General features: G+C 36.8%; 1 protein-coding gene across 6 annotated transcripts in view; it reads left to right on the top strand.

Moving 5' to 3' along the window:
- The window catches only part of LOC123747028 (arrestin domain-containing protein 17), a 135,919-nt gene extending 120,066 nt beyond the window's left edge, over nt 1–15,853 (top strand). For 4 of the 6 annotated variants that reach the window (XM_045728975.2, XM_069317406.1, XM_045728974.2 and 1 more), the window contains exons 8-10: nt 827–976; nt 3,301–3,444; nt 10,676–15,853. In XM_045728975.2, coding sequence (XP_045584931.2) covers nt 827–976; nt 3,301–3,444; nt 10,676–11,022 — 641 coding nt within the window. In that variant the 3' untranslated portion in view covers nt 11,023–15,853. Of the gene's footprint in view, nt 1–826; nt 977–3,300; nt 3,445–7,000; nt 7,053–10,675 lie in introns of all 6 variants that reach the window. The other 2 variants (XM_045728978.2, XM_045728979.2) reach the window with 2 other exon arrangements.
- Nucleotides 15,854–16,261: the final 408 nt, after the last annotated feature.

The raw sequence follows: 16,261 nt of genomic DNA, 5'->3' as shown, positions 1-16,261 counted from the left end.
ACCTACCAAGAGGATGAAAAGAACATTAAAGGAACAGGGAATGTTCTTGACTGCTTAAGAAAAATAGCTGCATGGTACATAACAGATAAACCATTATTAATGGTTTACTAGTATTATTTTATTTAATCCTACCTAAGTGTGCAGTACCATTATTTAAAGTTTAAAGACTGAACTAAGAGAGATAAAAAATTTTTAGTGTGTGTAGGAAGAATGAAATAATAGTAATAGATGTGCAAATTTATTTATTCCATTTGAAGGTAAATTAAAACTGAAATAAGTTTATTGAGGTATAAATACACACAAAGGGATGAGGTAGCTCAAGCTATTCTCACCTCGTTATTAAAGGTAAAGGGATGGCAATAATGGTATTTTGAATAGAAGAATTTTCCAAGTATCTGTTGGAGAGGAATACAAGTAGAATACTGTATCTTATTAGTTACACATAGTATTAATTTTTTAGTGTAATTAGTATAAAATTTTGAAAAACATTTATACAGTAGTAATAAAGAATAAACCAGTCAGACATTTTATAATTATATGAAGCTGAAACCAGATTGTTTAATTAAGAAATACAAATTTGAGTTGAAAACCCAAGTTAAATGAACTGAAAGGGAATTGGTTAAATATTTTATTTGAGTCAGTAGAGAAATGTCCTTCATTTTATACATTACACAATATATAGAATGTAACAAAATACTAGTAAGGTTAACAGAGTATGTAGTGAATTGAAAATGCACCAATCAGTATATTTTGTTTTGATGATAATACTGTATTGGTTAAATCATATTTGTCGTCATGTTATATTAATATCTTAAACTTTCGACAGCCCTGCCGACTTACAACCAGTGTATGTTTGGAGTCACGAGGTATAATGAGGGTGATAGTGACGACGAGAACCAAGATCACAATGATACCAAATTTGCCCCTCATTATGTCTCCTACACACTAGTGAATTCCAAGCACCAGCAGTCCTCAGGTGAGCTGCAGAAATGCTGTTGTTTAAGAGTTTTTGCGTTGGAAATGGTGTATAAAGGGAGCCTCTGGTGTGTGGAGCCGGTCTCTCCATTTGCCAGCCAGTAAACAGTGCAACAGTTTTGCCTAACCAGAAATGTATAAACCTGAGTAGCCCGCCTAACATATTGAGACCGATGCATAGAAATGATCACCCTATTACGCTACATGAGTTTTGACTAATATGTCTCATCTGTAACGGATTTGTCGACTCCATTGAAAATGCAAGGTATTGAGAGAGAGGATGGGTTACTCTTGAGTTTGGATTATGGCTTATTTGGTTCTATACATTTAATGTTTTGAACCCCAAACTAAAATTAATGCACTAGGAGTGGGAGTGGTCAAATGAGAATTGTTTTGTAAGAATTTCCAAACAGATACTGTACAGAAAGGATGTGCACGTGTATGCCTGGAGTTTACCTGGAGAGGGTCTTGGGAGTTGTTCTACTCCCTGAGCCCGGCTTAAGGCCAGGCTCTACCTGGCCACCACCACCTCTTATATGTGATACTATATATATCACTCTTATACTCTGACATGATTGCTCACAGTTACTTTGTGTTTGCTTCACAGAAGAGAAATTTGTAGCAGTGTTTGCTACACTGCTGGAGAAATATAGGAAAATTCACTTTTGTAAACAGAGTGGTAGACGGTTGGAACAGAGTAAGTGAGGTGGTGGTGGAGGGCAAGACCGTCAGTAATTTCATAGCGTTATATGACAAAGAGTACTGGGAAGACGGGACACCATGAGCGTAGCTCTCATCCTGTAACTACACTTAGGTAATTACATACTCTGGCTTATAGTTCACTTTTGTTTGATGGCAACATGCATACTTCACTTCAAAAGTTATGTATTCGTGACTGTAAAATGGTAGAAGTACTGTATTTAGTTATGATGTCCAGGCTGGTGTCTTATTAAGAGAAAATAAATGGGTTTTGGAAGTCTAGAACATGCCATAAATATTTTTATATAACCCAAAGTTAATTTCACTGTGAATTAATTCCCATTACACAAGGTTTCCTGGAATGCCACTCGCACAGATTGAGTGCTTACTTTATATGGCAGATGTATCTAATAGTTATATATACAAATAAATGTAGTACACAGAGAGTAATCACACTAATGTGATGTGTCAATGAGAAAATTCGTAGGAGCAGTAATGAGGGTTCGAACCTGTCCAGTGGATGTTCCCATGCACACGGCCTAGTCAACTAGGCCACGACATGGTCTCACCCACTGCATAGGTTCGAACCCTCATGACTGCTCTTACGAATGTTCTAATAAATGTAGCATTTTATATTTTTAAATACCAGTTCTACGTGTATTAAACATGTTTTTGGATGTGATTTTGTAATATGGGTTTGCTTAATGTTCTAACAGTCTTTATATAGCATTAAATAATTTTAAATATCTTAAAATTTTTAAAAATTTTGGTTGACATCACTGAGAGAGAGAGATGTTCCTTCTCCAGAGGTTTGGGTATAGGGTTGGCCCAGATAGAGAAAGTGTTCCATTAAAAATCTGAGAGAATGCACATCTGAGCTAAGCATTTCACTTCAATTGAATTTTCAGTCATCTTTATTTACAGGAGTGTTGGTAGATACCAAATATGGAAAAAAGGCAATCATACCTCCAGTCTTCAAAAATGGTATCAGAAATGACTCTCTTAATTATAAACCTGTATTGTTGACAAGCATGATAGTCAAAACACTAAAAATGATATTTAAAACAAATGGGGAGAACACCTGAAAAGAAATGGTATAATAACTATAAATTTTGAACAGGCAGATCCTGAGTAACAGATCTACTAAGTTTCTACGCTACAGGCACATAGATTTTACGGGAAAGAGAAACCCGTAAGTTTAAGAAGAAGTGGTCATAGATTCAAGGTAAGGAAACAAAGCTGCTGAAAAAAAACAAGCGGTACAAGTTGTTTTGCAAACGGAGTGGTAGACGGTTGGAACAAGTTAATAATTGAGAAGTTGGTGGATGGGAAAAGCGTCATCAATAGTTTAAGGCATCACACGACAGTGTGTTGTGGTGGGAAGCCTTCCGGGACACCACAAGCATATCTCTTATTCTGTAATTTCACTACAGAATGAGAGAGATGCTCATCCATTTCTTGTTTTTCTTTAGTTGTTTTTCTCTTCTAATAAAGACAATTTAAGGTTTAAAAAATGGAAATAGAGCACATTTAAAGAAGGAAATTGATTAGTGCATTATATGATGAGACTGATATTATTTTAGATGGTGAATTATTTAGATTTTTAAGGGACTGGTGGTTTGACAGGTATTGATGGCATGGCAGCTGTCGGTGGACTAGCAGCTGTCGGTGGAATGGCAGTTGTTGGTGGACTGGCTGGAGCAGCAGCTGCAGGTCATGTACGTCGAGGGAGTGCAAGTAGCAGTTCAAGTAGTGAACACTGTACAGGAGGTAAGGTTGTATGTAAGATCAACCAGCTAAGGTAGTCTATTAGTTTTGCTAGGAATATCAAATTGCATAAACATACAAGTATTATCCACAGAAACTGTCATGACATGGTCAGAAGTAAGCCGAGAGAAGAGAGTAGCATTAATTATATTAACTCTTTCATGTTCCGCTCCCTTGCCGCAACGTCAGCTGCAATAAACATTCCACGTATATGAGGGCTTTACTCCGCAACGTGTAAAATGTAATACAGTGCGAGTAAATCAAAGCTCGATTTAGCGAACTATGCAAGACCAATCCTGAATCATTGGAGTGAGGGATGTCAAAATGTTTGCCAATGAATACACTAGAGTAGATAGATGGAAAAATGTCAATTATTTATAATAGATGGCATGTGATGGTGCTGAAAACATTAAAATGTACTGTATTTAAAGCTTGTTGTGTACAGTACTGTATATGAAGTTTTATTTTAATCTTTATTTGTGTTGTGCTGTAGTGTTTACAGTATAATATGTTCAGCTATTATTCTATTGTGCACCATGATAGTTTTGTTTGTTTAAAAGATCTTGATAATTTTTGTGATTATGTACTGTTTTAGTATAATAGTTAAATATCTTCAAAACACCTTACTGTATTTAATGAATTGTATATTTTGTAAACGCTGTAGTTTACAGGGGAGTCTTTATTTAAATTGGGGCTGGGCCCGTTCCGTCATACACATATTAGGGTTTTCGTGAAACCAAAGATTTGCTAGTGTTTTTGCTGTCTAATTCCAATCATTTTTTGGGTTTGCTTGTTGCAATTGATAAGTTACAGGGCAGTAAGTAAGACTAGAAGTGTGACTCATGATAAAGTTATGTAGAACATGTAGTTATTATATTATGCAGTTTCTGTGGATATATTTCTTGCCATCATCAAAGCTAGTAGATTCAGACTGGTATTGTGCATCTGTATATTATGATGTTTTTATATAAACAAATCAGTGTTTTATTTGCATGTATTTTCCAAGCATGTACAGTAGTTAAAGGTTTGGTTTTGGTATGTTTTCTTACTTCAATGACATTTAAAGAACATTTTCTGAGTTATCGCACCTGATTGGCCACCTTAGGCATGATCCTTGTGGTTCATTGGTAGGAAAATCTTTTGCTGTTAGGGGGATGTCGATATTTTGCACTGCCAGTGATGTTTTTAGATGTCTTTGCCGAGTTATACTGATGCTAGAGAGGCATTGGAAAATACTCAGAACTGACCAAAATGACTACTAGAAAAAAATAAATCAAATCCAAGCACTACTTTGTATCACAAGGACTGGTAATTACCTCAGGTTTGCCTGTCAGATAACTATCCCTGGACCACAAAGTGGCAACAGCACATACCCCCACAACAGGGTCACCTGAGTTGAAAATGCTCATATTTTTGTCTTGATGGAGCCCTGTATCAGTTGTGGAGAGATGAAGATTGAACTTGAGGCAAGTGATGTATGTATCCTTAAAAATATCAAAGGCCCACGACTATTCACTACTGACAACAAATGTAAAAAAAAGGTCACTGGAACAACGGTGGAAGCTGTAATGAAGGGAGAACTGGACAAGTTTCTGTTGGGATTACCAGATCAGCCTGTGTATGTGAACCTTTTGGCTATGAAGGCAAATAGCCTCACAGATCAATCAATCACCAGGGAAGGCTACTGGCTACAGGCTAGGCTGCAGGAATAGAGTAATTCTTGAAATTGTCAACAGGTTATCATTGTGGAGTGAATTTACAACACTACTGTATAGGCACACTTCCTGTCACTATGTACAGTATACAAGTCATTTGCATGTCTTTGGACTTTGTAAGTGGCTGCTGACTAGTTACTGTTTGTTTGGTTAGTACAAGCAGCAATAGTGGTTAACATTAATAGTTGATGACCAAACAACACACCAGAAGATGAAGAGACGACAATGTTTGGATCCATCTTGAATCATAATCAAGTTAATTGTGGTTAATAGGTGTTGCATTTTCAGCCAGGTTTCCTTTTGATTACTCTTGGGCAATGGTTCCTAGGACTGATGCAGTTATCTGTAGTTCTAGGAGAGGAGAGAGATGGGAAGTGCAACAGCAGCAGCAGCCCCAATGTTCTGTTTGAGTTTGATGGATCATTTATTTCTCCTCAGATTATGTCACAAAATTAGTGACGAGGAAGAAGTTGAGCCCCTCAGTCCAGTGATAGTGGTGTTTTCAGTGGCTAGCTACCTCATGCTAATGATGCAGTCTGAAAGCTTAGTTGAGTGGTGACACATATTGTCATGAGAATAACCAGTAATGAGGAATGATAGATGCAGCTGAGATTGTTCATGTCCTTGGGTGGTACAAGAGGAAGAAACTTTTGCCGTTTGGTTAGCCAGAACAGCAAGGTGTCACTTGTCATGTAGAGTGCTGTGTGATGGAACCAATTGGAAGATACTTAAGTGTAATTATTGGAAGCATGAGGCAGTGTCAATGCACTCTTTATTGTGGCATGTCAAGCATTCTTTTCGGAGAGTATACACACACACTAGAAATGCGTTGTGGGCAAGTAACTTGCTCTTTGGCATATGGATGTTGCCACTACATAGACTACTCATCCACCAGGATAACCACTGCTGTTAGCTAGATGGCTTATCATTACGAGAAGCTTAAACTGGATTTCTGCAGAGCACGTGTGTCTGCTTTGGCTGTTATGACGCATGAATCTCCACCATTTGCAAGTTCCACTGTGACTACTAATGTACTGTACTAACACAGTATTTCTGCTGCTGCTGCCACCATTGTTGCAGCACCTAATATACATACCATTTACAACAGTTGAAGAGTGTTGAGGTATTGTCACTCTTAACACAAATAAAATCTGGCACTAGTGTTTGTCCTGGATCATGTATTAGTTTGCATAGTACTTAGTTGTTAAGGTTGGAGGTATATGATACTTCTTTGCTTTGCTTTGATAAAAAAATGTGTGAAGTTTTCTTTGGAGCTAGTGATCTTTGGATAAAGGCACAGTATATGGCCATTTGATCCATTGTTCTCACAGCAAATAGTTTAGGAGAGGTTCAAAGCGTAGAGAATGGTAATAAAGCAATGTTTTACCTCAGCCTAAGCAAAGTATGGCAACCTGGATAGTTCAAATTACTAGTAGTGCATTTTAAATATGCTAAAGCAATTTGATAGCTGTATGAATAATATTAGATTGGATATTTAATGGCTTTAAGGTATCAAATAACAAAGCCAGTGATCACTTAGGTCATTACTTATGTTGTTTTGATCCAGTATTGGGTAATAATATTTTAGAATTTGTTAATGTGTTAAGAACACAAATAGTAGTAAATAGTCATCCTGCCGAAGTGCCTTGTTTTGAAATGTATATACCGGTAAGTTAATCTCAATCCAATCTGTTGTATATATGATGGGTTTTTATATTAGCAAGCATGCTATATACAGTAATAGAGAGCATCCCATATAATAGCATGTATTGCAATGTGTTTGACGTGTTGTTGTGTGATAAAACTCTTTGAATATTTATCTCTCCACTCTCTTCTTTTTGAAGATAAAAACATCCTCGTCAAGTCAGCATGAATTGTCTTCTGCATGTGACGTAGGTAAAGAAATTAATTTTAATATTGTGTATACTTTACATCTAAAGTACTATATTACTAAACTTTTCAGTTACTGCTAAGGAATTTTGAATACACAATTTAAAATGTTTATTTTTAAAATTTGTACTAATATAAAAATACTGTATTTAATTAAAATAGTATTTTGATTTATGCTGTTATATTAGGCAGATATTTTTTTAAAATCCACACGTTTTTATGAAAAGTTTTTATCATCTGCTTGGCTGTTTCATGTTCAAATAAAAGTATGTGTGTAGTGAATGTTGGTTATCTTGGTGTTAAATATTCAGTCTTTGTGAATGTGGATGTAACTCGTGTTCAAGCAAATTATGTTGAGCATATTGACTGTAGGCGCTTTTTCAAATAAATGTAGATAAACTGTTAGTACTCAATGATGTACATTGAGATATACGTACAATGTTAGTCCATACATTGTAGTACTGTACTGTATTAGTATTGCAAAGGGCATGATAAAATGCAATACCTAACCAAGAACCTAATCTAATCTCTCCTAATAGAAGAAAAAAAAATTGCCACAAGGAAACATGAGCCACTATCCAGAGGGCAAAGCCCGACGAGAAAGCTCGGTCACAAGAGGAGAGGCGTGAAGTGGGCATGCAACACCCGACCACCAAAATCCCACGGGTGTGAATTTTTTAGTGTTACATTGGCTTAAACCTAAACACAAAGAAACCACACACAACACTTTGAAGCAAAACCCAAAGAGAGAGCGCACTACGCAAATGAAAAATAGGAAATGACTGATATGGGAAAGTGGAAGCTTAGCATTAAGGCGTAAAGTTCGTAGGCACAAACAGGGCAGCAGTACCACTCATCAGTAGGAAACCACACTAAAGGTAGTGGCAAACAACTCCTGAAAAGTAATGTATTGTGCTGTCAGCCTTCATCAAAGAGCGTAAGGAAAAGAAATCGTGGCAAAAATAAAGGCAAATTTGATCAAGCCCTGCAGAGTACGAGCAAGATGATGGGTGGATGATGCCTGGACTAGAAAGGAGGAGATTGTAGGCAGCTTCTTTGAGCCTACTACTTATGGTGACAGTTGTTAGTGTAACAAGAGTGAGATGGGGATAAATTAGTGAGTAATTAGTGCGAGAAGAACAGAATGGGGGTCATAGTATTGTATGACAATACAACTGTATGACTCATACAACTCACAGTTGTATGACTCTTGTCATACAACTGTATTGTATGACAAGAGTTTTGGCTTCTTGTTTGGTTGTGTGTGTATTGTATAGAGCTGAGAATGTTCTCAGTTGTATAATATCAAATTTTGTATTCTTTATTTTAAGGTTTAACTGATTAGCTGACTTTGTTTCCGATCAAATGTAGCAGGGCATTTTTGTTTAGTGTGAGTTTTCTGGCATGTATGAGTGAACATTTTTGTTTACATGATTTATATTTTGAGTATAGTTTAGGAGGTGGAATTTTGGGGCTAAAGAAGATGAAGTAGTGTCCTCAGCAAGTGTTGTTGGTTATAGAAGGTTAGATGCATTAGGAGAGTCATTAATATAGTTAAGAAATGTGAGAGGTGCTAGTATGGTGTCTTGGACTACTTGTCTGGTAGTGGTGATGGCTATGTATTGGTGTGTATTGACAAGGTATGATTAGATATATTTAGTGTGGGCTTAAATTACACAGTGCTCAAGTTCAAGTAGGAGCGTCAAGTGACGTTTTGACGCAAAGTATTTACACGTCAAAATCCCCAACACGAAAAGCTGATGCACTGATATATCATAGTGGCTCGCAGAATTGATGAACTGGTATGTTTTGTATGTGTGGGTCCATTGGTTAGGTTAGGTTAGATTATGTACTGAATTGGGCCAACCTAATATAAGTTTGTGTAATGTTGTGGGAAGTGAAGAGGATGGATGGGATGAATGAAGAGGCGAGTTGAGTGAGGTGTTCTCTTGAATAACACATTGTATTTTGACGTTAAAAACCCCTTTAGACAAAATGTAATGTAGTATAAATCATAGTTGCTCACAAAGAACATCATTGTTTATGCACGGATCAATCCGTTATGTTAGGTTGGGGCAATTTAGTGCATAGTTTTGTGATGTGACAGCCTGAGAGGATGGACCGAGTTGAAAAATAATTGTTGCGAGAATCCTAGTAGATTAAGGCAAATTTGTAATAGCATCATTAGTATTCTGAGGGCTAAAGCCAAATTGGCTGAAACATATTGCACTCCGTGAATGTTACAAAGTAGTAGTAGTACAATAATGTGTACAATATGATGAGATATTATTGATAATAGATTTTATATCAGTCTAAAAACATTGCCAATTTAACACGAGTTTCATGCACTGGAATGACTCTTGCTTGTTTGAGACTTGTTCAGATGTATAGCAGGGAAGGTTTGTTAGTAAAAGTATTAGTTGGACTGGTCAGTAGAGCAGTGGACTAACTCCTTGCACAGCAGGTGTTTGATTGGTGGTGGTGGAATTGGATTGGCATCATTCTTTCACCCTCCATTCACATAGCCCAGCTCGTATCCTGTCCTCATATTCCTGCCCTATACTGTTGACTGTAGTGGTAGTAGCTTAGTACTTCCTCTTCATAATTTCCTTTCCTTCAAGTATTAGCTGATGAGCAGAGCAATGGTTGGGATAATCACTAGAGTAGTTGTTGCTTAAATAATAATAGTTATTGTTTGTGGTGGAAAGTAAAGCGTAACATCTGGTGTAATTTTAGTTATTCATAAGCTGATTTGTAGCGCAAAGTTATTTGGTGTGAAGCAGTAACTGAAAAGTGAAGTTAAGTGATATTACTGTTGTTGTTTTGTTAATGTTGCATGTTATAGAATATAGTACTGTATAGCATTTTGAGTTGCACTTTGAAACACATTTTAATCAGCACATACTCTTGATTCAGAACGGCATAAAAATACAACACTTTTGCATAACAAGAAACATACAAACCCAAGCAAGCCACTTGACGTATCGGTGGCAGTGCAGAGAAATGCATACAGTATTACAGTGCTGTAAATCAGTACAGTATTACAGTGCTGTAAATCAGTACAGTATTAAAATGCTGTAATGTTTTGTGGCATGTCGCATGTTTAACAGATTGGTCAGTTGTGTTGAAAATGCTATGGACTAGGTGAGAAGACAGGTTATGTAAATAACTGCAATAGTCTATTTAGGAATAGTTGTACTCGTGCAGCAATAAAGAATAAAATTGAATTTGTATTTAGAAGCAGCAATGTCCTGTGTTGATATGTTTTGTTATCATTGTTATTGATAACAATTGTTATTGTTATCATGTTGATTGTCTTGATGTTTTTATTTAGTGACTATGATTGTAAAGATATTGGATGATTTAAGTCACATTGTTTTCATCATAAATGAATGATAGAATATTGGAATATATTGTATTCATAATTAAATTTCAGTGGATGAAAAGAAAACTCCCAACCCACACGTCTGATAAAGAAGAAAGTGATGACAGTTCAGTGCATTTTGGACCATTGTCAAGTCATAGGCCAAGATGATCTGAAATATTACATTTGCTTTCATTTCAGATGTGTGGGTTGGATGTGTAATTATTAGGTACATTATTGTGACTTAGTGTGTGTGTAATTTCAGTGGATAATGAGCCACTCATCATTCACCATCACGACCATCACTCTCATTCGGGGTCGGACCACGAATACCACAATCCTGATCAACGGCCACAAGCCAAACCTGGCAGCAGTAGCAGCAGCAGCAGTAGCAGCAGCGAGGATGGCTCTGATCACGAGGCCGAACCAGAGCCCGAGGCCGAACCAGAGCCCGAGCCCGAGCCGGAACCAGAGCCCGAGCCCGAGCCGGAACCCGAGCCGGAACCAGAGCCCGAGCCTGAACCAGAGCCAGAGGCAGATTGCAGCTCCAGCAGCAGTAGCGAAGGTGGCTCAGAGCCTGATGATGATTGTGGTGGAGGTGGTGATGAGTAATATAATGATGATAATTTGTTGTGTGAAGGTCTGCATGGGTTAGTGTATATTTAGAAGTAGGATTCATAATAATCAAAAATGTACAGTACAGTATTAATGTTTAATGATGTTTTTTCCATGAATGAGAATGAACGTTTGTTATAAGAAGATACAGTAGGGCATGGTGGCATGTTATTACTCATGCACTGGATATAACTGCCTTATCTAAAAAAAAAAAATGTGTATTATTGATGAAAATGTACTTCACAAATGCTTTAGTTTTTACCACTAAAGAAGTTTTAAAAAGGGTTGGCTAATAATAAAGGTACGTATATGTATTCTCATTTAGGTTCGTTTATCATAAAAATAGTACGAGTAAACAGTACAGTATTTATGTTTAAAAAAGTAAAGTTTTTGCAAGATATCAAAATGGTAGACATTTTGAATATTTCCAGTTAGATGTAGGTAACTTATCAGGTTAGCTGTAGTTGATGCAATGTGGGGTAGATGTTGTGTTAAAGTATACATGTTATTGGTTTCTTAAGAGTTGTGATGTGAGGTTTGTAAAGTAAACTCCGTTTGTAAAGTACATTTTTAGCAAGAATACTGTAATATAGTATGTACATATAAGGTACCACTGAATGTTGTCATTTTTTACAAATAAGTTTTGATCAGAAATATGTTTCAAGTCATTTGGATATTTTGTTTGCAAAATTATATGTAAATGTATCTGTAAAAGTTAGCTCTCTAATACTCTGATGCCTTGTATCCCGATGAGCACCTAGCCGAGGGCGGGCCATAGCATACAACAATCCCAGCTGAACACGTCCTATCCAGTTATAACCTCGTGGGATTGTTTCTGTGGTCTTCAAGTTACTCTTTATAATGTGTAGAAATGAGAGTAAACCTCCCCTTACACTTCACTTAATATACCGTTGTTTGTGTCGATGTGCTTTGCTGCTATACCCCTCGTATCGTTGGTCTTTTGTGTCACCCGATATCTTGCACACCGAGTTCTGTGTGAAAAATGCGTTATAAATTTTGTAAACAAGTTGTTTGAGGAGTGTGAATTGTAGTTGTGAATACATGCTGATATTTGGTTATGATGAGCCAGGAAGAGTAGGAATATTTGTATGGCAGTCAACTCTCATTATACAGGAAAATGACTAGACCGAATTTGGCTGGAATTGAAGTACTGTAATGTATGTTAAATGGTCAAATGTGTTAATTTGTATGTGTGAGTTATAAATTGTAAGAAGAGAAAATGGTTGCGAGTGAATAGTGACGGTACGCAAATGTGGCGAGTGAACGGGAACACAAAGACGTAGAATTTGTACACGAGGTTATCTCGAGATGATTACGGGGCTTTAGTGTCCCCGCGGGCCGGTCCTCGACCAGGCCTCCACCCCCAGGAAGCAGCCCGTGACAGCTGAATAACACCCAGGTATCTATTTTACTGCTAGGTAACAGGGGTATAGGGGGAAAGAAACTCTGCCCATTGTTTCTCGCCGGCACCTGGGATCGAACCCGGGACCACAGAATCACAAGTCCAGCGTGCTGTCCGCTCGGCCGATCGGCTCCCCACATACGAGGCGACCACATACTACACACGCTTGGTGTGTCAGCAAGTAATATGGTTAATTGTTGAAAAAATGACTAATTGGTTACAATTGCAGAAAGGCGAGTTGAAATAATGATACGGTGTGTGATAACAATGATGGGCAGTACAGTAGTGGGTGTTTGGTAGGGTTCCCAGTTTCTATGCTGTCTCCCTGGAAACACAAACCAAAACTGTCTTTATTTTCCGCTCGTTACAACTTGTAATAAAGTCGTTACATCTTGGCTTAACATGTTTATGACGTATTAGAACGTTGTTACAACTTGCTATATTGGTCGTTATAACTGGTTAGGAGGTGTTAAAACTTGTTCGACCATTGTACCAACGTCGTAGTTTCGGTGTGTGTTTTGCGGGCTGTGTTTGATTGAGTTTATAATATGGCAGTATGACAAATGAAAAGAAATCATGTGAAAATCAGTATTAGTCAAAGGGAATTAATGTGGTGTAGTGCGTTAAAACAGAGGGTGTGGCAAGGTTTGACGAGAAGATGACACGGCAGTGTGGTGTAATGTTGGCATGCCGACTCATTATTTGTTCTCCCCTTTCTGGAATAAGAATATATAGAATAAATGAATAGCTTTATGTAAGTGTGTGTTAACATATCTGCAGCATGATTGTGTAAAAGATTAACTGATACTGTACTTTAAAATTGTGTTTAGTTGATATATATTTGATATTGAAGTACAGTAATATGTTCAAATTGACATAGTGGATAAGAAATGTTTTGAGGTATGAATGTTAAAGTGTGGCAAAAATGTGTTTATTATAATAATATAGTGATGTGGGGACAGGCAGCAAGTGATTTATAGATGCTAATCTTACATCGAGGTCGGGCCAAAAGTTGCTTTATTGACCTCCCCAGGATGCAAGTGCATGATAAAGTGACAAACTGTTGGGTAGCTATTTACTGGTAGGTGAAGAGGGCATTAGGTGATATGAAATGTGGGCAAGCAATTGTGTCCCGGTTGGGATTGAAAATAAGAAATTTCCAGTGGAAGTCAAGTATGAAGCCGACTGTATGCCTGCGACCATAATAAATATATCTGTACGAGCTCCGTTATTCGAAGGGGATGTTTGTGTGATGTGGGCAAAATCACATCGAGATGTGTTTGTGGGCAAAGTTGTGCATATCCGGACTGAAACGCTGAAAATGAGATATTTGTGTGCATGACGCAGATTAGCATCAGGCTGTACTGTATTAACTGTGTCCAGCACAGTTAATTGAAGCACAGAGTATGGGAGGGACCATCTGGGGATAAGAGGGTTACTGAGTATTGTACGTATATTGAAAAATTAGATTACTTGTACAGTAATATTTTATACAAGTTACAAAATATTATAATAGATAAGTGATACAAGTATAGTATGTTAAAAAGTAAGTGTAGAGGCTGAAGACTGTAGTTTGCAGCTAAAATGTGGGTATTTTTGTTGTGGCTGGCAGCCTATGTATGTTGCCTGTCCCAAGTGGAGCCGTCCAAACTAAACAAGGCCTGTGCTCTCTACCCTCGCGTTATACTATAGTAACGCACTATTAGTGGAAAAAATAATTATAAGTTTTCATAGAAAGTTTGATAGGATTATGTGTGGTAGCCGTGGCAATTATCATGCAGGTTTTAAGAGAAGGAAGGCTGTGGTAACAATAAATGGTGAGTTGCGTGACATTGAACTGGGAGAAAATAGGCGATTGGCTGTGAGTGTGAAAGGATTTAAGTATAGGCACTAGCAGCGTGTGCGACATACGAATAAATTAAGGTGTATGCATGAAATACACGGCAACCTGTGAAGGGTGGAAGGAGAGGTGTTGTGACATTGTGGTACATAAACAAGAAATGGACTAGGAATTCAGAATTTGCAGGCAAATATTGTTGGTGAAAGAGTGTAGTGTAGATACAAATAATGTTGAAGTATTTAATCATTAAATGATATAGACATGAAGAAAAGTATAATGGTGATGAAAGTGAATTGCATAGGAGGAGTTTGAGTAGAAAAACTGTATCTGTGAGAGTAATGTGGGAGTGCATAAGGTTACCAAGGAGAGGGTGTGACAATGGTGACAGGACACATGCAAGCATGTGCAATTGTTGGGCAACCTAAGAAGTGTAAAGGGTTGCAAGCTTGTTCAAGTAATGTGCTTGTTAAATGTTGATGGTGAAAGCGTGTTCCTGTGTAAACATGCTTTTCAGTTGGTTTCATGACGTGTATTACATAGAAGTTCATTTGATCCTCTGGATCAAATGATGTGAATCCTCAGGAATTGATGCTCAGGATTACTGAAGTGAAAGATAGTCTTGGCTTGCTCGATAATGTACCTGGTGAGCCCTGAATTGAGACGTTTAGTTCACGTGCTCATAATATTACATCTATAATCCAGCCTATGGATTGTGGAGTTGTGTGTGCCATGAAGAGGTTGAAAGAAAGAAGTGTTGAATGATGTTTTAGGTTGTAAGGAATTTGAGGGTTAAAAGAAAACCTTGAAGATGTATTACACGAAGGATGTAAAGTATAGCAATGTAATGTGAAGACTTTCTGGAAGCAACATGTGACATACTTAATGAATAACCTAAGATATGGAATTGGATGGATTTACAGAAGAAAACCAAGGGATGTTGAAATACAGGATGTGGAGAATAGGATGAAGTTTGGAAATGAAGCTGAGATAGAAGGCAATACAGTATTGTAAAATCAAGAGGTTACATAAGTGTAAAATGAGTAAAAATAAAGAATTGCCAATTATGGACTGAGGGTAAGTAAAGAAGTGGATGATAAGTGTTCAAATACACAAACGGTAAGGATGTCAATAGGTACACATTTGAAGATTGAAATTAATATTGATTATTAATGTTGATTAATAAAGATTGAATAATATGAATGTAGGGATAAATATGTTTAGATACTATTATGGTTGAGTTACCCAAAGTACTACATCATTAAATAATTGAAGTTTGTACTATTCACGTATGTGTTTCCAGAGTGTATACGTGAGTAGTAAAAACACGTATGTAATGGTTTAGTACATACATGTATTTTATTCGATGTGGGGGATTGTACATGTTGTTAGATATGAGGAATGTGAATACCAATATGATAACAGTGAACGTTGGTGACATGAAATGCATGAAAAAGACCAGTAGCCCCCATGTGAAATACAGTAGGTAAGAATGTGGGTAATTGTATGACATGCACGTTGTGAGTGATACAAGTTGGATGGACCAAAATAAAGTGGTAATTGTTAAAGGAATTTTCTACCCTGTTATTACTCGAGCAAACAATTGCATATAGACCCATATCAATACATGAGAATATAAATACATAATAGGAATTAATAGTTTGATATAAAAATCAAAGAAATGAGTTTAGTATGTATATGTATATATATATATATATATATATATATATATATATATATATATATATATATTAGTATATTTTGGTAGCAGTCTTTCCTGTAGACATATATTATTAAATATGACCGAAAAAGTAAGATTAATAATTCTAACACGAATTTTCTCAATCTTTTGTACATTTCGTTTCACTGTTGTAGGTAAATCAAAAATCAATTCTCCAAAATTCATTGTTATTTCTAGACTAGAAATAAAAATGAATTTTGGAGAATTGATTTTTGATTTACCTCCAACAGTGAAA

This window comes from Procambarus clarkii, chromosome 87 (assembly GCF_040958095.1).
Source record: "Procambarus clarkii isolate CNS0578487 chromosome 87, FALCON_Pclarkii_2.0, whole genome shotgun sequence".
Lineage (NCBI taxonomy): Eukaryota > Metazoa > Arthropoda > Malacostraca > Decapoda > Cambaridae > Procambarus > Procambarus clarkii.
The sequence above is the reverse complement of the archived record's forward strand: the minus strand, read 5'-3'. Positions and strand labels throughout refer to the sequence as shown.